Raw genomic sequence first — 22,014 nt, 5'->3', positions numbered from 1 at the left:
TTGTTGGAGGTTTGGGAATAGGTAGTTGGGTGTATGATGTTATTTGCTTGTGAAATACTCCGTAATAAACGTATCCTATTTCAACTCTAATCCGTTTTACCACTTTTTTTCCCTAATTTCTCACTTGTTAGTTGTTAGTATATTTTAACTAGACTTTAGCCCGTGCGATGCACGGTTTCTATTAAATTGTTACGTTAAAATAAAACTCCTCCATATATCAATTGCTATATTTTATATATTAGATTAAATTGATTTTTTTTATTTTGGATTGAATTTCATTTTAGATTTATTTTTTAATTATTATAGTGTTTGATTTTGGATGAAATTGTATATAAGAAATATTAATAATTATTTAATAAAAATATTTACGTGGCACCTACTTATTTATCTACATGGCATTGGACTTTTTAATTCAAAAATAATTTTGAAGTCTTATTTTTTATTGGCTGAAACAATTAGATTTCCTACGTGGCGCTCTAATATTGGATTAATGTTTGATTTTGGATTGAATTTTATTTTAGACTAGATTTAAGCCCGTGCGATGCACGGTTTTTTTTAAATATGATTTGTTAATCGTTCTTAGAACTATACTCACTTACTATTGTGATCAAGAATTGCGTTAATCATTTATTTTATTTTATTTTAATTGTGAGATCCAATTTGTACTTTTATTTTTTTAACTCTTATTAGTTATTACTATGGATAAATAACAAACTAAAACAACTACTCCCTTTGCCTCTAATGTTACACTTTCGAATGTTAACGGTATTCATAATTGAAGAGAATCTACTAAACTCTTTCCAATACTTAAGAAAAAACATATTCATGTAGGGTCTTGTTTGATCCATTTTTATGGGTACATTAAGAATATCAATGTTATTATTTTGTCTAATGTATTATTAGAGATTAAAGTGATACAAAATACGTATTGGCAAACATGAAAAATAGAAACTGTAATGTCTGATTATTTGTTAAAAAACAATTTAAAGAATTTCCTAGATCATTTTTCTAAATAAACCCGCCAAATCATTACAACATGTGTTATCATATATAAATAGGTGTTTTATAAATTACACATATAATAGAAAGTTAAAATAGATCCCTATTCAAGTTAGAATATAACTATTTTCTTAACATTGAAAATGTTTATGCATAAGAGTCTCATAGAAAAACCGAGTTTATAAAATGGTTAGTTCAATAATGGAAAAACTCGAGTTAGTTATTCATGTGATGCTATTAGAACTCTATTAAATACTTAATAATAATTATCATAATTAAAATTTATGATATGAATTGATCCAAATATCAAACGTTTAATATAAATAAAACTCTATTACATGCTTGATAATTATCTAAAAATAGAAGTTAATCGTATATCATGTGTATGTTATCGCACTTTTATAATAATGTATTAGTAAAGTAATTGTCATTACCTACTTGTTACCAGCTTTGAAACATTAGTTGTTGTTTTCTTGGTAATGTCGTGCTTAAATACTGTATACGACTATAATAATGTATTAGTAATTGTCATTTGAATTAATTATTCGCATCTAGCACTTGAAGAGTTGTAGTCTTGTAGGGGTTTAAATCACGGGTTACACTCTATGTTACGAATATCAAAGGCTTAATGTAAGTAAAACTCTATTATGTTAAAAAGTAGAAGTACGTAGGATAAATTTACGTTGAAAATCTACTATCATTTTGTTTGTTATCATCTTTTCAAATATTTATCTTATCACTATGGATAATTTACACGTAGTACAAAACATGGAAGAGATAGAATATGATAAATTTTCGTTAGGATATTTTATTCGTATGGGGTATTTTAAAGATAATTAGAATGCTATTTTAGTTATCATCTTTTATAATATTTATCTTATCATTATGGGTAACATATATAGAATATAAAGCATGGAAGAGATAGAATATGATAAATTTTCGTTAGAACATTTTTCATATGGAATATTTTAAAGATAATAATGATACTATGTTAATTATAGACTCCTTAAAAAAGTATTAGCATTATCTGACTCAAATTCCAACTGAAAAACGCAATCCAAACTGGGAAAAAAAGTTGGATCATAATCACACCATACATTAGAGAAGTGAATACTTATTAAAAATTAATTAGAAGCTATCACACCATGCATTATTTTTAATAGTTCGACTATTGTTTCAGTATAAGACCCCAAATTTAGATTCGTTTATGTTCAGGCTGACCATTATTTTGGTTTAGTATAATATGTTGGAGCCAACTATTAAAAACAACGTTGTTAATAGCTTAAAGTGTAGCCTAAACTATATCAATTAAAGTTGTTACCGTTTAGGCTAAAATTAAATTGTGTTTACGTATTGGTTTACTTGTTTACCTCTTTTCATCCATCACCTCTCACGGTTGTGATTAACGGTTTTATGTGTGATATTAGGGTAGAGTTCACCTTGCTTTTGTAGTGTACATCTTATATACGGAAAACCTATTGTTGCAGCATTAGTTTATATATGCAGCACATGATCTTGAATTTGTTTTTGTTCTCTCTTTACAGTGCTTAAACAAATACAAATTGTTTATCTCCAACATAATGGACTTGCTTAAAAAAGGAAATATCCAGATATCTAAACATCTAAAGAATAAGAGGGATCTGAGAAGGTAGGAGGAGAATTGAAAAAATGAAACAATTGAGGAGTTTGGCCAAAGTCTTCCTCCTTAATTGAAGCTAAGGGAATTCTATAGTATTTTAAAGGAAAAGGAAATGCAAGCAATTAAGGAGAGAACCAATTTACTTTTATTAATCATCAGCACAGTTTTAGGATTATACTTCATATAAACTCTAATTCAAGTCACGGCATTTATAACGCAACTTCAACTAAAATTGTGAAGGCTATTAAGATGAAAGCTTCAAACACATGAAGGTTCCTTTGAACCATGCAAACTACTTCGTATACCATTATATAATAACGAAAATACTCAGTATATAATTGTGTGCTCGTATATTAATTACGGCTACACGGACCTAATTAACTAAAATTATACCATCAACCGTGAGTTTTTGTGGATTGTTGAAGTAGGATTTTTGGTAGCCATGAGCTTATATGTATATATATACAAAAAGGTAAAAGAAAAGTAAGATAATTTTTTGTTGGAATCTATCTTTATCATATTATGTATCTATCTTTTTTTTTTTAATTAATTAAAATATATTAATAATGATTATATTTTAATCCAAGTAGAATTATAATGTAAATAAAATTCTAATGTAAATGTAAATAACATTCTAACGAAATTTTTAGGTGTTAGCACTCTTATGGTGTTAGGATTCTTAACATAAAGTAAGATTTTGATACCTAACATTCCAACGGAAACTTTGATCCAATGGAAATTATAATTTATCCTTTTTTTTAATTAATTAAAATATATTAATAATGATTTTGTTTTAATTTATCTTTATTTTTAATTAATTAAAATATATTAATAATGATTTTGTGACTGGACATTCCTACGTGGCGTTCCGAATGCTCTCCAAAAAACTCCCCTTTATATATATATATTAGATTAGTGTTTGATTTTGGATGAATTTTATTTTAGATTTATATTTTAATTATTAGAGCGTTTGATTTTGGATGGAATTGTATATATTAATAATTAATTAATTAATTTAAATATCTACGTGGCACCTAATTAATTATCTAAATGACACTCGATTTTTTTAATTCAAAAATAAATTAAAAATCTTATTTTTTAATTGGCCGAAACCATTAGTAATCCTAGGTGGCGCTCTAATAGTTCAGCAAATATACCTTCTTTATATATGTAATATTAGATTTTTACCCAACTTCCTGATATGAATCCAAAAAATATATAAAACAACTTGCTTTCCACCGTACTTCATTCACAGCTAAAGCTTTTGCCGCGAAATTATTAATCTCAATAAGTTGCTAGTATTGCATGTTTGTCGCCTAATTACCATCACAAGCCTACTCCTTTTCCCTTTCTTCTAAAATAAGAGAGGAGCGAGAAGATGGACAAATCAATTCATTTAAGTATGTCACGTGTACGTTTTGGGGAGGGGGACTAACGTAGGTGGTTAGTGAGGTTGGCATGGGGCTTTCTTTTTCAAATTTCAATTTCTTTCCGCGAAACGGTCTACGCGACTAACACATCATTTCCTTTATTGAGACACCACGACTAGTCCCGCAATTGCGACGGATACCGCATTTTTGGGTCAATGATTGAGTTGTTAAAGGTTTTTTTTAAAAGTTATTAAAACCAAAGTTGTCAAATTAAGTTATTGGATTGGTTTAGTCGAGTATGAAAAAATATGTTTTTACTTCAAGTATTCATTTATGGTATTTACTCCAAGTCGAATTAATAAGTTTCAAATTAATTGAGAAGTTAATCATATTAAGGGAGATCGAGTGATTGGATTGCCTAACTAGAGGTCGCTTCCTATTAGTGAAATTAATTCTCGTTTCAGTTTACAACTTACTTTTGACTGAAATCATGGTATCACAACAGATTAAGTATTTATGCGTATAAAATATAAATATGGTAAATATTCTAAGGAACGTATAAGTTCGGAAATGACGGATGTTGAGCCCAGTGGGAGCGGAAAAACGTCTAAAGCAAAAACAAAATTAATTTAGTAGACCGGATAGCCGCACAAAAACACTAGTCGGAGTTTATATACGAATCGTCAAAGCAAGGCACAAACCATAGGTCGAAAGCATGGGCCAAATGACGCGTGCATCGCTGCTCATGGCCAAGCCAATCGAGCAATTGCATAGGCCTAACAAAGTTGTGTCTTGTGTGTAGGTTGGCCACAAGTCAACCCACACAGCGCTAATCGGGCCAGGCCCACCCTAGGCCCACAATGTTCCGGGCCGGCCCGAAAATTAAAAATGAGTTACAAGCCCGGCCCAAGCCCACGAGCTTTCGTGTCGGGTCGGGCCGTCGTGTTTAAGGCTAATTTTACTAAATTTAGCGTGCTTTTGGCCTGCCAATTCGAGTCGTGCCGGTCCTTATCGTGCTTTTTCCAAAAATTTAGGCACAAGCCCGGCCCACGACTTCACGGGCGTGGCAAGCCGTGTTTTTTCTTGCTTGTGCCGGGTCGGGTTGAGCTTCGACCCGGCCCACAACCATCTTTACCATACGCCCCCTAAATGACACGAGTAGTTAAAGAGTCAAAGGTTTGGCAAATGTGAATGGTGCAACGTGGCACTTCCCCAACCCAATCATCCCATCTCCGCATAATCACCCACCCATTCTAACTTCCAACTTCAAAGGCGCCAAAATCAACCTCTCAAATGCGCTTTCTCAATTCTCTCTCCTCAAACCACCACCTCCTCCTCCCTACCAAACTCCAAACCGCTAAAGCTTCTTCAATTGTTACAAAAATGACGGCTTCATCCAATTCTTCTATAACGTGGTTCCGAAAGGGGCTGCGAGTCCATGATAACCCGGCTCTTGAACACGCTGCTACAGGGTCGGATTTTGTGTACCCGATTTTTGTGATCGACCCGCATTATATGGACCCTGACCCGGATGCTTTCTCGCCTGGTTCGTCGAGGGCTGGGGTGAACCGTATTAAGTTTCTTCTTGAGAGCTTGTTGGACTTGGATTGTGGTCTTAGGAAGATTGGGTCTAGGTTGTTGGTTTTCAAGGGTGAGCCTGGTGATGTCTTGATTCATTGCTTGAAACAGGTATATTTCTTCTTTAATTTTTCTTTTTAAAATTATATTGTTGATTTTGTTACTAGTTTTTGGAGCGATTTCCTTTGATGATGCTTGAAAATTAGTAAATTCCCAAAATACGTTATTTTTCACTTATTTCCATTCCACTGTTCACGTTAGCAAGAAATTCGGTCTAAATTTTTAATAAATTTACAATAAACCGCTATTGCTATCTGTTACAAAACCGATCAATTTTGTTTTAAAGCAAACTCGCGGTTTATACCATTGAACCACCGATTCAAATGACGTTTTGTTTGAAAACGAAACCTTGTTTCAATTGGCGTTTCTAAGCTGAAACGGAAAAAAAATACTTTTCTATCTTATATGCCGACGTGGACAGTATGGAGGGAAATAAGCTAGAAAATAGCATATTTTGAGAATTATTGGATCTTTAAGCAATATGGAAGGAAATCGCTCTAGTTTTTGTGTTTTAATATAAACCTTTTTTTTTTTTTTGAAATAAATATAAACCATTTATTGGTAACTGCATAATTAACCAACTGCGAATACTTATTGGGTGTATTGAATTTTTTACTCCCATTACATGGAATTTGTTAAGAAGATAAATGGATAATGAACATCTTTCTAAGGAAATGAAGTAGATTTGGATGACCAAACTCGAAAATGAAAGCAGAAACTGTAATATGTTTGGCATATTTTATTCATGTGCAAGATAATTATGCATATTTGGACCTATGATTCTGTGTTATCTATAGTAGTTTCTAATGTTAAATTTTGCTTGGTAACATGCTTTTCCAGTTTGTTTTGTGTATGAGTATCTGCTTTTACTAAGGCTCCGTTTGGTTGGTGTAAAACATTTTCAGTGTAAAAGGATTTTCATGGAAAACAATTTACAATGGAAAATACAATTCTAAAATTAGTTTTTCGTTGTTTGGTTCCATGTAAGACAAATGAAGAAATAAAAGGAAGATGAAAGGGAAAGTAAGTAAGTAGTGAGAAGAGTGTACAAGAAATATAATACAAAAGGAAGGAAAACCGCTTTCCCTTCATTTTGAAAGGAAAATGGTTTTCCATCATTGGGAGAATAATTTTACTCTTAGGGAAAGTGATTTTACACTCCTTTGCAAACCAAACAATGTAAAATTTAAAATAGATGAAAATTGTTTTTTTGGAAAATGTTTTACGCCCTACCAAACGGAGCCAAATGAATAAGTTCATAGACTTTGGGAGAGTTTTACAATGGTCTTGTATAACAAAGCACACACATAATGAACAATGATCTCACACAAAATTAATTTGATTTTTCTCGTTTTTGTTTTCCTTTATGGATTTTGTGCAGTTGAACATAAAGAAGCTTTGTTTTGAGTATGATACTGATCCATATTATCAAGCTATAGATGCTCGAGTTGAGGTAAATGTTTGAACTAGTTTCTTCCTCGATTTCCTGATATCAATGTAGCCAGAAAGTAGGAAGTAGGAACTCTCTTGAAAGGTCTCCTTCCATGTGTTGCATTTTTCTTCTTTTCAGCAGATTACTTTCTAACTACTAGAAGTTGCTATTCACAGAAATATTCATCTCAAGAAGGAATTGAGGTTTTCTCTCCTGTTAGCCATACACTGTTTGATCCTAGAGTGATCATACATAAGGTAAATACAACCCTCATTTGACTAAGATGAATTGTTTCAACATTGGAGCATGTGCTGTTGCAAGAAAGATGCTCCCTAATATTGTAATTTCAATTTCAAGTTTCCTGTTTTTAGTTTTTTTTTGTTATAAAAGTCATATAGTTTAAATTGAATCATGAACTAAAAAATAGTCATACTTGTAGTAATCATGTTGATTTTGAAAACCGACAACAAAAAACTGGAAATTACTTTTTGTGGTTTTCATATTTTGGGTTTTAGTTTTGTAAAAAACAGAAAATTGAAAACAAAAAAAGGATACCGGACGGGGCTAATTCCTGGAATCGGTTTTTTGTAAAATGTTTCAACAGAACGGGGGAAAGCCACCTCTTACTTACCAGTCATTTCTGAAGCTTGCTGGTCAACCCTCTTGGGTATCTTCCCTAGTTTCTACTGGACCATCATCAATTCCTCCTCCTGGAGATGTAGGAGATTTGCAGATCTCAAATGTTCCAACAATGGAAGAACTTGGCTATGGAAATGTTGCACAGGTTTGAAATTTTAAACTGCTAACTGGTTAGGGCCTTTTGCTTTTTAATTTTTTGTTTCACATATTTTGCTAGAAATTTAAAATAGTGTTGCAGCATGAATTTTCTCCCTTTAAAGGTGGTGAATCTGAAGCACTGAAGAGGTTGAAGCTATCACTTGATGATAAGGTATGATGCTACCATTTGTCCATTTCTGGGAATTTTATAGACTCGAGTTCTAGATATTCACTTGCTTTTTTTTGATGTGTGCTTCATTGGGTAAATGATTTCTGAAATATCAATTCTGCATTCACGGGGTTATCCCTGAGAGTTTCCAAATTTCCATCAAACTAATGTCAATGTTTGCGGGCATGTCAATTGAGCCCTTTTCTTTTCTTTTGGGGTGGTTGTCGTATGAGAATGTATTAGCAGTTTAGCACTAACATAAGCATTGATTTTACATAGACATGATATAGTTTCTATCTTTCTTTAAGGTTGTATAAAGGTTAACAATGATGGCTAAGGGTTTAGGTAATAGTGGAATTTTCGCTCATCGTAGAGTAACTCTTAATTTGCAGTTTGACTTGCTTGACTTCAGTTCAGGGTAGCTGTTTCAGGGTTTCTTAGATTTGTGTGGTTTATTTGTGTTTCTGTTATAATCTGGTATATTGTCTTGTTTTCCCCTCAGTAGTTATGGATAGTTTTGCCGGATTAACTACTGAGTGTGTATGGAAAAGAAATGTGATAGAGATTATCATGCTTTCCGAAGTTTTACTTAGTCTTACCATCGTTGCAGGCGTGGGTGGCAAAGTTTGAGAAGCCAAAAGGGGATCCCTCTTCCTTTCTTAAGCCTGCAACTACTGTTTTATCACCATATTTGAAAGTAAGTGATGAGCTCACAGCCTCAGATTTCCACCAATGGACCTTTTATTGTTCGTGCCTGTAACTTATGGTGCGCAAGTTTTATAGATCGGCTCAGACTTTAAGAGCACTTCTAATGTCTTTCTATGTTATATACTGTGCAGTTTGGTTGTTTATCTTCGAGGTACTTCTACCAATGCATTCAGGAAATTTATAAGAACGTCAAGCAACATACATCACCTCCTGTTTCTCTTCATGGGCAGGTCAGTTCTTTCAGTTCTGAGTTTGTGGTTGAATTGATTTCAAATTTGTTGCTAACATAGTTCAAAATTTGTAGTTGTTGTGGCGGGATTTCTTCTATACAGCAGCTTTTGGCACTCCCAATATTGACCGGATGAGGGGTAACCGAATATGTAAGCAGGTATGTTGCATGGAGCTTTTTCTTTCTGTTTCACATCTTAAATTCAGTTATAATACTGTAGTTTTTCTTCTTGTGTACAATAATGCCCTCCCTTCCCCACAAAAGATTTTAACATTTTGCTAAGAATCAGATCACTACTCAACAAACAACCCAGAAATATAAGATATTAAGCTCAGAAATCAAATAAAAAATGCAGAAGAGAAAATAAGGGTAAAGTATAAGTTGTATTGCTTGATCAGTGTAATCACACAATCACAAGTTATGCTAATTATTCAACAATTTCTGAATGATTCTCTCTCCTTACTTTCCCCTCTTTATTACAGGTATGCTAACTGTTTGGCTTGTAGCTCATTTCTCTTCATAACTAACTTCTCAGCAAATCCCCCGCGCTCCCATTTCCCTTCTGTATGCATTTCCAGAAGTACCCTTCTACCTTCTTCTAGAATATGTAAGCACAATGGGATGCTTATGTGGATGCTTAGCACATTTCAATGATTTCATAATCACTTTTGGAAGCCCTAACTTGAGTATAAAGCTAGCTTGAGCATTCTTTTTCCTTAACATGAATTAGTTTCTTACCCTCTTTGATTTCCCCCTTCAACGTAAGCATTTCTACTTGGGATTTCTTAAAGTTAATGCCTCAGAACTGTCTCTGTCAATCCATACTTAAAAATTGAATCAGATATGAAATTCTGAGTTTCTGACTTTAGGTACCAACACAAACTCTCTCTTTACCCTCTTCCTCTAGTTCTATCACTACCTTCTCGTCGTTCTTGGTGTTTCTCTTGTTTATTTTGTCAAGTAATATTCATTGTCTGCATAGGCTTTTATTTGAAGATTTGTAGCATTCTCAGACTTGCTTTGCTATCAGACATGAAGAACTTATCTGTAACTGCCTTACTTTGCTCAGAGGACTGCTTGTTCTCATTGTTTGTTCTCCTTTATTCCTACTACTAATATAACTAGTATTGATCCCGTGCCATGCACGTCTTTTGTGATGTTCTAAAAGAGTTTAATTTTTCATATCAAAAAAGAGTAAATGTATTTCATTTCATGTTTCACTAAGAAAACAATGAAGATAGAAATATAAATTGGTATTTTACTTGAAATTCATAGAAAAATTTAAAGATAAAGGGGCATAAAATTTGTTGTAGGTGAAGTGCATGAACCTTTTTTGTGGTGAAGAGACATGAAATTGGAGAAGGAATCTACATGAAATTTTAAATAAAATAAAATAGAAAGATGTTTTCAAGAAGGGACACGTGACATTCCTAATTTCTTGCAAATATACTTGTTATTAAATATTAGTATAGATATCTTTTCTTATATTTTTTTTGATCATACTTATCTCACTTCATGACATAGATTCCCTGGAACGAAGATAGCGAGCTGTTTGCTGCTTGGAGAGATGGAAGAACTGGATATCCTTGGATTGATGCCATCATGATACAGGTAATTATCTTCCTTTGCTATTTAGGATTTTAGGCTGGCTGCTTTTTGTACGCTTATGTATGTACTTTTCAAAGAGTTCCTTTGCGTATGTTTCATAACTCTGAATCTTGTAAATGTTCTGCAGCTTCATAAATGGGGCTGGATGCACCATCTTGCTCGGCATTGTGTTGCATGCTTTCTTACCCGTGGTGATTTGGTGGGACTCAAATTCATTAACTCTTTTTTTTTTTTTTTTCTACTTCTTGTATAATTTATGTTCTATGTGGACTTTACAGTTTATTCATTGGGAGAAAGGCCGTGATGTCTTTGAAAGGCTATTGATTGATTCAGATTGGGCAATAAACAATGGAAATTGGCTCTGGCTTTCTTGTTCCTCATTCTTTTATGAGGTATGCTTAATGTCATCCTGTTGAATGACGTACTTAACTGATTTTATCAAGTGTATACCTAAATAAATTGCGAACATAAATGTGTTCCTACGTATTTTTTTGCTCCTGCCAATTGCATTAAAGTTGAAGTTTGATTTAGTGCTTCATGTTATGTTTGGTTGAGTCTAGGACTCTTCCTACATAATCTGCAAAATGTTGATAACTTTCTCTTTATAATTAGATAATGTGGATAAAATATCCTATGCTTCAGACACCATCACAAATACACTGCTAATTTTGGGTTCCTTGTTAGCTTGTTGCTGTATGTGAACTGAATATATGTTGGTGCTATCAAAGATCGCAGTTATGCTGCTTCTGTTTTTTTTTGGTAAAATAGCAATTTATTACCAAAAGGAAAACAGGACAATTTTATGCTGCTTCTGTTAATTGTAAAAAGTATTCATTTTTGAGAATAATTGGTATGCCTGGGTTTTATCTTTCCAGTATCACAGAATTTACTCACCAATCTCATTTGGAAAGAAACATGATCCAAATGGTGATTTTATCAGGCATTTTCTCCCAGTATTGAAAGGTATTATTGAGTTTATTAACACTACTGTTTTTCGAGTTCTGGTATCTGTATGAAGATAGATAATGAATGGTGAGTAATTTTGATGATTCAGATATGCCAAAACAGTACATTTATGAACCATGGACAGCTCCTAAAAGCATCCAAGTAAAGGCTAAATGCATAATCGGAAAAGACTATCCAGGTCCTGGTGAGTTAACTTAGGTTATATTCTATATAAAGGAGGATCTATACAGGGTTTTTTTGCATCATATTTTAGTTCAGCTGTCCTGTTATTGTGGAATACAGTTAAGTATTTAGGCTCCGTTCTATTCGACTTATTTTGACTGAACTTCTATTATCTGAACTTATTTTATCTGAAAAAAGGCTTATTTTGTTTGAAATAAACCTATTTGTGTGTGAAAATATCTGGAAAAAACTTATTTTTTCTGAACTTATATTATCTGGACTTATTTTGTCTGAAATAAGTCAAAATAAGTCGAACAGAACAGAGCTAGAACTAACAAGCAACCCTAATTCTGCTTTTCCTATGAGCTTGTTTTCCTTGAAATACATTTCTAGCTTGGCTAATAATTCTGCTGTACCTTAACCAGTGGTTGCCCATGACACTGCAAGCAAAGAATGCAAAAGGAAGTTGGCTGAAGCGTATGCGTTGAACCGCTTGTCCAATGGCTCTGTTAGTGAAGATGATTTAACAAAGTTAAGACGAAAATTAGAGGAAGATCAACAAACACCAAAACAAGCAGTTAAAAGGCAAAAACAGAAGTTAATTACTGATTCACTATAGACTATAGTATCTTGATCTGTAGGTAAGCTGATTGTCTAGATTGTACACATCCATATTCCGGTCATGTGGATGTTTGTAGTAAGTTATGTGATATGTTAAGTCTTTATTGTGATCTAATGTAATTAGTTAAGTACTAAAACAGTTCCCATTCTTCTGTAGGACAAAAGTTTCTAATGTAACAGGTTGAAAAGTTATTAGCGTTTAATTTAACCATGATTATTTTACAACTCGAGTGTTCTTAGTTCTTACTACTATGTTTTTACATTTTGCATTTTCTTTGATTTAACAATACAAAGTATTGTCCGTAGTCACTCTATGTCTCTATGTTACTTTTTGTAGTACCATTTTTCTTTTCAAAAATCCTCGACATTGAAACTATAATCCACACACAAAATGTGTAGGCGAAGTGTATATGCTATGGAAGCGTGAGTTTCGAAGGTTCTATATTAGAACAATTTAGAACTTTTCGATTGGTTTTAGAAAGTTTTCTTTCTATTTCTATTGCCCTGACTATCAAGGTTTGTACAGTGATGAGTTGGCATGTGAACAAACCTCATTAAAGTTTCTTCTATTGCTATTGCCCTAATTATCAACTTTCCTCCAATTGCTTTATTATAACTTGTTTTGTCCACTAGTTTTTACGATTAGTGTATTTTTTTTTTTTTCCTGAGCGAGACTCGGTTTTAAAGGCAAGAATTGTCGTCCTACGACATAAAACTAGTAGTGGCTTTGATATAGGATTTAAAGGCTAGTAAGCAGGAGCCGGTTTGTAACCTAAATTAGCATCGACAGTCTAGTAAACGCGAACAAGTACGACAGACAAATACAACATTCATTCCAATAAAATTTGAACTCGTATTATTAATTAAGATCCATCCTTGACTCACAAAGATGGTTAGTACGTCGGACTTCTTTTTAATACTCCGTATCAAGTCTTCTCTTAAACGGCTAACACCTCACCGATACAACATACGGAGTAGTATTTCGTATTACTCCATATTTCGTACTCCGTATTTATTACCGTCCACCAAACAAACCCTTAAAAACTTAAAATTCCTAAACCGGTGGAAGGTCAAGTCAACTCATAAAGAAAGGTCAACTACTACACACAACCCAATTCACATCCTGGCCCAAACCACAACCAAACAGCCGCCCACTCCAGCCCTCCTCACCCTCCATCTTTCTCTCTCCTCATTTCTCCTTCCCACCTCAAACAAAAAGCCACTCACTCCATTTCAGGAGAGAGAATAACCAGAAGAAAAAACAATCCCCAAATCAATCGATCGATTCATCCATTTCCAACAACCAGGGGTGTAACCTAAGATCCAGAACACAACAATCATGTGGCGAAGACTAGTTTTCTCTCAACTCAAATCCATCTCTTCTGCATCATCATCATCATCATCGTCGTCTTCCTCCGTTGCTAAATCGTCGTTTTCTTCTCTCGCTCGTCGTCTTCCTGCCACCTCCGCCGTCCGCTCTTCCTCGTTCCTCTCTCGCCGCCATTTCTCCGCCGAAGCCGGTAATTTTCTTCCCTCCACCCTTCTGCTAGGGTTTTGATTTAGATCTATTATTGTCGATTTTTTTTTTAATTGATTGAATTGTTTTTTTGTGGGAGAGTAGAGGTTTCGAAACCCCAGAAGAAGGTTGAAGATGTAATGCCCATTGCTACTGGTCATGAGCGTGAAGAGCTAGAAGCTGAGCTTCAGGTTTTCCCCTTTTTTTTCGTTTTTAAAAATCCTTTAATAAATAAATGGTGCGATTTTTTTTTGGGAGATGATGGAATTTCTCATTTTTTTGGATTGATTGTGTTTATTAGGGGAAGGACATTCTGGAGATCAACTACCCTTCGGGTCCTTTCGGTACCAAGGTCAGTTTTTTCTTCATAAATGTTGCCAAATTTTCGGAATTGCTTTTGCATTGGTCGATTTTTTACTCGTCAGACTGTAATGCGTATTGTCAATATTTGAATCTGATTGTCAAATGTGCATTGATTGAGGGTTGTATAGTGTATACATTTCGTAGTTAGGATTCTGTTGAAGTTCGGTTATTCTTTTGGTTTTGTAATTTGACATTATTGGAGAAATGAGCGATCCTTCTTTTTGTTTGGGTACTGTTAATGAGAGAAAGGGATGGAAAGGAAGTATATGTTATTAGGTAAACTTGAACTTCTGTTACTCCATAATACAATTAGCCATTTTTATGTATCGCAACTCTTGTAGGCCACTTTTACCACATCCCTTGAGGTCTATCTTACCCTATGTTACTTAGTGACTCTTCATTTCACCTCGACAATTTGTAATGGATCCTTAACATTTAGATTTGGGTACGGACATCTGACTCTTTGTTTTGGAACAAGAACATGAAACTTTCACAAAAATTAGCCGTCAAACACTTGGACAAGAACCTGTTTTCCTCGCAAGTTAGCCTAGAGCCCTAGACTGTTACCAGATTCAGTTACCTTAATCAATTCTGGTAAGCTGGTTTTTACAATGATTGTGATAATACTGATTGTGTATTGGCAAATGCGATGGATGCCTGCACTGAAGATTGTTTGATGGTTCTGAGTATGGTGTTTGCAGTTTTTATTTATGTGTTTGCCTAGCTGTGACCCTTGGTAAGGATTGAAAGAATGAAATATATTCGCTGTTGCTACTACTTACATAGTTACATGTCATCCTGATGCTGTTTTTGTCACTGTGATGAAAATATGCTATGTCTAGACGTCCTAGGACCCAATCGGTAGGCTTCCTTCTCATACCTTCACATTCTTTTTCTTTTTTAAATATTCTGAAATCAGGATCGATGCTCTATAACCTTATGGAGTTATGGATGTTATGATGAAGAAAAAACATCCTTAGTTTGTTATGTGCAGAGCATGTGCATCCCTCTCTCTCTCTTATACTTTCTGGTTGTTTTACCTTATTTCCCTCCATGTGAAGCACGTTGCCAACTCCACCATTATTGCTTTAACACTAGGGAACTTTAGGTGTGGATTATTTGTTATCCCACTTCAACTAATAGACCACCATAATATATTTTCTCAAACTACATTTACTAATACGTCAATCACAATAATTCTTTTAAAGTTTGGAAATATTGTTATTCTTGGGTGAAACTGATGATTATTAGTTCTGTGAGAATGCCAATTGTTTAGCGGAGAACTTCAGCTATGCGTAAAAAATCAAGGCGCATCAAGGGGACCCGAAATTCCCTGCGCGTTAGGCACTTAGGTGCGCCTCATTGAAGTCAATGCACCTAGTGAACAAGATAATTTTTGCTATGAACTGTTGTGTGCCTCAGGTGCACTTCTTTTGAATCGCTTAGCCTAGACGGCTAGACCACAAAAATCCCGCAACAATGCTGATTAGTTGTAGTTGGTAATATATCTTGTATTTCTGTGTATGCCTACGTATCAGTTAGATGACCCCCCCCCCCCCCCCCCCCCCCCCAAACACACACACACAAAAGTCAAATATTGTTGGGGAAATTTTCTAGGAAAACCTTTCAGTTTGGTCATATGTGGCCATGAGATATTGAGGAATAGGGGCATCAAGCCCATGGTCCAACTTTTCACCTTGAACACATATTAGGTCCAGTAAAGGATCCTTTTGACCTGTTCCCCCCTCCCCTCCCCACCTTCTTTTATGTACTCAAATTATTCATGTATGGTTTTCTTGTATTTTCTGGTCTTGAGACTCTTCATCCATCATTTTCATGTGATCCATTCTTCACTTTTCTGCTTCAAATGATTTTGAAATCCGAAAGCCTCTAAGCTTTATTATTTTTTCTTTTAGATCCTAATCTGATGCTAATGATTCTAAATTATTTGTCGTTGGGGAACCCCAAAACTCTAGTCAAAAGTCTGAATTGAGGAACTTTGAAGCTTGTTCTATTACGACTATTAATTTTCCCCATACTGTAGTGAATAAAACATCCTAGGAGATCAACTTCTTTGTTTTGGCCTTTTCAGTCCCGTTAGCTTTATTGTGGTCTTCTTTGTCTTCAATTTTCTCCCTTTATTTCAATTTTTATCTGTTTCTATTGGGCTTGACAATGCAATTGAATTATTAACCTGTTGTAGGAAAACACCTAAAAAATCGGTGCTCAATCTTAATTAGAAGATTATTAAGTATATAATCTATATGCATAATGCATTTGCATGTATTTTGTAAGATCTTATTATTTCCAAAATTAATGTTATCTTGATCTGTGAAATTCCAGAAAGTATCAGGTTGATTTAGAATGCTTTTTTTTTTACTTTCATAAAACACTTTTGAAATGTCTGGCTTGCTATCACTTATTATTGTATTTCTTTTAAAAGTTAAACTGACTAAAAATTTTATAGTTATTCTGTCTGTAAGTTGTCATCTATGTTGTTGCACTGACAATGTAGTTGGAAAGCTACTTTAGGCAGGGCCCATGATCCTATCATTCTATTCAGATGATGTACATGATATTTTTTCTAAATTTTGTTTTAAGTACGATTTGTTATATTTGAATGCCGATTTGTTATATTTGAATGCAGGAAAGTCCTGCTATTGTGCAGTCCTACTATGCAAGAAGAATTGTTGGATGCCCTGGGGGCGAAGGAGGTCAGTGTAGAATTCCCCCCCCCCCCCCCCCCCCCCGTTCTTCTTGATAAAATGTCATCTGCGTTTTTCTAGTGCATCAGAATTGTTTTAATGTGCTGTACACGTACTAAAACCCTTTTAAATATTTTGGTTTCCTTTTTCTCAGAGGATGAACATGATGTTGTCTGGTTTTGGCTAGAGAAAGACAAGCCACACGAGTGTCCAGTTTGCACACAGTACTTCAAGGTGAGTAACGTACTATATTGGTGCTGACCATTGCCAAAATATCTTTATCAACTATGATGTTGTCTATTTGTTTGTAAGGTATCTGTATCATATCAAACTGGAATCGATATATACTTTCTCTGATCCAAAATAAATGTCAATTGTGGTCATGCACGTAGATTAAGGGATGCTTAATACAAGAATTAAAGTATCAATATTATTGATCAGAAGTATACGTGTATTTATTGTAGTGGTTAAAAAGGGCGGAATATAGAAAAGTTATCATACTTTTGTACAGAAATCAGAAAATGATATTTTTCAATCTAAAGGATTTTCTAGAGTGATTCTTGTTTTGACAAGTGACTAAGTGAGTAATATTAGCCACTTCTCTCATTTTCTGCTGATTTACCTGATCTAGTCTTGAAAGCTTGTAATTTGTTATCTTGTTCTTCGAGGAACAATACAAGTGTGCCACCAAATTGCAATTTTATATTCACGATTTATTATACACTGTAACCCGCCATCATTGCCAATTTCATCGACATGTTTATTTTAGGGGTAGTAAAACTAGATAATGTCCTTCCAACCACAACTAAGTCTTTGATGAAATTGGAAACTCTGCTCATCCTTTTCATTTAGCCATTTTTGTTTTCAGAGGATGTTAATGCAATTAAGCGACTATCTGTTAAATTTATGTGCATGATTTTTCAATGTTTGTATTTATAATATTGTAGGGTTTTATTAGAAATGCTTATTTGTTGGTTAATCTGTTGCAGTTGGAAGTTGTCGGCCCAGGCGGTGATCCTGAAGGTCACGATGAAGACGAACACCACCATTGAAACAGTTTGCAATTGTATTGACAGAATAAGATCTAGTGAGACAACAATGAAACAAGTTTCGTGAAACTTAAACTTCAGCTACTGCTTTCCAATTGAAAAGCGTTAAAGCTTGTTTGTTTTTTTGATGGGTCCTTGGAATGGATGCCTGTTGGTAACAATCTTAGTCCGTTGCTCTATTTTTGAGAGAAATACAAAAGAGTTGTTTCTTTTAACATTGAGCTATTAATTGGATTGGAAGTATAAATTTCATTCACTTGTCTTCGTTGCTTGAGCGAATAATCAATTGCTCCTTTTCTGCTTTCACTTTTAAGAAATCCAAAGTTTTGAATATCTCATTTCATGTTGTTTAAATTATTATAAAGGTAAAGCTAGTGTTGGTAGGAACCCAGGACGAAGTATATGATAAGTGATGGAGCACATAGGATACAAGTTATCCTACCTGTGTATTCGTAGTAGGCAGTGGCTTGTTTCCTACATTACGTTTAACTTGTTGGAAACACTCTTATAATTGGAGTCAAACATCTTCGAACCGGATTTATCCCTTTGCTTTGTCGTCTTAGGCTCTGTTTGTTTTGACGGAAAATATTTTTTCATAAAATTCCTTAATTTATATGTTCCGTACAAGTTTCATTTTGAAAAGAAGGAATTCACATTTTCCTTTATAATCCCTTATATTTCTTTTTCTATCCTCCTGTCCATCTGTCATTTCCATTTATATGTTATGTACAAGTTCCATTTTGAAAAGAAGGAATTCATTTTTTCCTCTATAATCCCTTACATTTCTATTTCTATCCTCTTGTCCATCTCTCTTTTCCATTTCTATTTTTTTTATACACCTAAAAATACAAAGGAAAACTATTTTCCCTTGAAAATTATTTCCCATGAAAAATTGTTTTTCCTTTGAAAATATTTTCAGTAGAAACAAACAGAGCTGAAATGTAAAAGCTAAACCTGCATATCTCGTGCAAATACACACCAAGGGAAAATGTGTTTTATAAAAATTTTAAGGATTCTTTTGTCATTTAACACCTTAAATAAACAACTTTTGTAATTTACCATCGTACTTAATTTTTATTATATTTAAACAACTTAAACAACACTAAAAATAAGAAATCAACACCACTTAACGATTTTCGTTAGAAAAAATATTGGTTTTTAACTATGCTATAGTTCCCAATACATGATTTGATGGTAGACAACTCTTTCAACTCCCTCTACCATCAAATCATGATTTGGGATCTTTAGCATAAGTAAAAACGAACGTTTTTCCCAACAGAAATCGTTATGTGGTGTCGATTTCTAATTTTTATTTTGTTTTTCAAGGTGCTTAAATATAATAAAATTAAGGGGCTAAGTGACAAAAAAAATCCACTTTTTAATTTATCAAAATAGGACAAGTATCAGACAATCTAATAGGATACTAAGCCCTGTTCTTTTTGGCTTAATTTCAGTTTCAAGACTTATTTTGCAGTTCAGTTCAGGAGCATTCAGTTCAGTTTAATTAAAATCAATTTAACTTAATAATAATAATATAAATAATAATATAAATAATAATAATAATATTATTATTTATTTATTTATATTATTATATTACTTATATTTGTATTTATATTTATTTAATTATTATATATTACTAATTATTTATTATTTAGGATTATTTACTTTAAATAATCCAACCTTAAAATAATCCAACCTTTTGATTATTCTGTGTTAATCTAACCTTTATACCCCTTTGACACGTAATGCTCCCAAAAACTGGGAACCGGCTAACCAAGTCAACGTTTTTGCTGACCCCTTGGTTTTTTCTGATTTCCCTCCAAAAACCAAAAACATTAACTTCATTCCAACCACCACCTTTCTGATTCACAACTCTCCATTCTGTCTCCACGCCATTGCTGCAATCAACATCCCAAACCTAAATCTGTACTAGCAAAGTGACGCGTCGTTGTCCTTGATGAAATTCTTTGCCATTTGAAGCAAAAAAGGGAACTTTGACTCTGCAATTCGCATTAAATTCGCACAGTTGAGGTAAGTTGCGAACCTGAATTTCGTTCTCAATTTTCATTAAAATTTGATTCTTGATCAGTTTTTGTTGACAATTTATGTTCTCTATGGTGTATTATACCTTGTTGTTGTTCGTACGAGTTAGATTTTGCCTCTGACCATGGATTATGTGTTTTTCCCTAATTTTGCGATTTGATTAGAGGAACAAGTAATTGAAGTAATTAATTAAGTAGATGTTGGCTAAATTAATTAAGTTGGTTAATTTTGTAATTATTTAGGGCATAAAATTCGTTGCTTGATAGTTAAAATTAAAAACCCTAATTTTTGTAAAAACCCTAATTTGGTCTAATTGTAACTGTACAGTATGCGTTGTGGTTTGAATTTAGCAATGTGTTATTGTATCGATTTTGAATTGTTAATTTGCCGGGAAAGTTTGACTGAATTAGTTAATTGTTGTTAAATTTGGCTAGGATGGGTGATGTGACTTTGAAATTTTGGCATGGTGGGATCTTTAAGACCGTTAATAATGGCCAATTAGTATATGTGGGTGGAAAGGGGAAAACTTGCCAAATCGATTCAGATGTTTTGTGTTGGTGGGATTTACTCAATTTAGCAAAGAAAACTGGGAATTACACCACCATTGAGGGGTTGTGTTATCTGGTCCCAGGGCAAACTTTGGAAAATGGGTTAAGAAAGGTTTATGAAGATAGTCAGGTGTTGGAGTTGACTGACTTAGCATTGAAGCATAGGTGCATTGAGGTTTATGTAAATCATGGGGTTGAACTTCCTGGGAAAATGCAGAAATTACAACCCAAAAGGGCCCCACCTCCACCTCAATTAGATTCTTTGAGATGTAGTCCTAGGAAACCAACTGCATCCCAACAGAACAACACACAAACTGCCAAAACAATACCATCCACCCAAAAAGATGCTTCTTTGTTGTTGACTGGTCCCACAAAAACTCCCACCCCTAAAGAAAATTGTGACAAAAGCAGCAATATAGGGCAACAACCAACACCCCAACCACTTCATTCCCCCTTCATTCCTGATCCAAAACAATCCCAGAAAAACATAAACCCTATTTCTCAAACACAACCAGATCCAACTCAACCTGAAGTGGAAAATCAAGATGATTTTCTCAACAATTATGAATGGGAAGACCCTAGACCTAACAGCCCTGTGAACCTCATTGACTATTACTACACTGACAGTGAGGATGATGATCATGTTGATCCTTTGTATGACCCTTATAAAGACAAAGGCAAGGGTGTAGCACTGGGTGACATCAGTGTTGGGGGGGGGGGGGGGGTACTGTGGGTGAGGGTACTGATGATGCTGAGTTCAGTGATGCTGAGTGCACTGATGCTGAGAACAGTAGTGGATATTCTGACCCAGATCTAGAAGCTGACAATGAGGGGGATGAGTTAGAAGCTGAACAAAAGAATGAAGATGAATCTGGTTTTCAGTCTGACTGTAGTGATGATGAATATGAAGCAGCTAAGAAAAGAGTTAATGAGGTGAATAATAGGCTAACAGAAATAGCCCTGCAAGTCCAGAGGCAAATTGAACTAAATGGTAGGCCTGTTGAGAATGATGTACAGGAAGTTGTAGAAAATGCAGAGGGTGGTTTTCAGAGTGAGTATGAAGATAGTGAAGATGAGATACACACACCACCAGATTCAGGGGATGAGGATCTGAGTTTTGTGGAAAGGAAGAAAAGGAGAGGGGTTCTTGTTGGTTCTGAAACTGACGTTTCTAAGTTTAAATGGGCTGTTGGGCAGAGATTTCCAAACAGGAAAGCATTTAAGGATGCAGTGGCAATGTATGGGGTGTTACAAGGCAGAAATTTGTATTTTAAAGTAAGTGACAGAAAAAGGCAGCAGAGATTAGGTGTTAAGTGTGTGAAAGGGTGCCCATTTTATCTCTACGCTTCTTGGGATTCTAAAAGAGTTGTTCTGGTTGTTAAAAGGGTGGTAGGAGAGCATAGTTGCCATAGGAATATGAAGAAGAATAGGCAGTTGAAGGCTAAGTGGGTAGCTAAACAGTTTCTAGAAGT

The 22,014-nt window shown here is 34.3% G+C and overlaps 2 protein-coding genes across 2 annotated transcripts; both read left to right on the top strand.

The window, feature by feature from the left end:
* The first annotated feature begins 5,262 nt into the window (after nt 1–5,262).
* Nucleotides 5,263–12,543, top strand: LOC110787899 ((6-4)DNA photolyase). Its single transcript, XM_021992537.2, has 14 exons — nt 5,263–5,697; nt 7,028–7,099; nt 7,255–7,335; nt 7,683–7,862; nt 7,956–8,027; nt 8,635–8,721; nt 8,864–8,962; nt 9,037–9,120; nt 10,486–10,572; nt 10,697–10,768; nt 10,848–10,961; nt 11,445–11,532; nt 11,624–11,719; nt 12,123–12,543. The coding sequence occupies exons 1-14, from the start codon at nt 5,302–5,304 to the stop codon at nt 12,314–12,316; spliced, it is 1,722 nt and encodes a 573-aa protein (XP_021848229.1). The 5' UTR covers nt 5,263–5,301; the 3' UTR covers nt 12,317–12,543.
* A 910-nt stretch (nt 12,544–13,453) lies between these two features.
* Nucleotides 13,454–18,207, top strand: LOC110787900 (cytochrome c oxidase subunit 5b-1, mitochondrial). Its single transcript, XM_021992538.2, has 6 exons — nt 13,454–13,838; nt 13,940–14,025; nt 14,136–14,186; nt 16,845–16,911; nt 17,057–17,136; nt 17,892–18,207. The coding sequence occupies exons 1-6, from the start codon at nt 13,658–13,660 to the stop codon at nt 17,952–17,954; spliced, it is 528 nt and encodes a 175-aa protein (XP_021848230.1). The 5' UTR covers nt 13,454–13,657; the 3' UTR covers nt 17,955–18,207.
* Nucleotides 18,208–22,014: the final 3,807 nt, after the last annotated feature.

Source organism: Spinacia oleracea, chromosome 4, assembly GCF_020520425.1.
Source record: "Spinacia oleracea cultivar Varoflay chromosome 4, BTI_SOV_V1, whole genome shotgun sequence".
NCBI lineage: Eukaryota > Viridiplantae > Streptophyta > Magnoliopsida > Caryophyllales > Amaranthaceae > Spinacia > Spinacia oleracea.
Note: the sequence above shows the minus strand (reverse complement) of the source record. Positions and strands in the feature narration are given on the sequence as shown.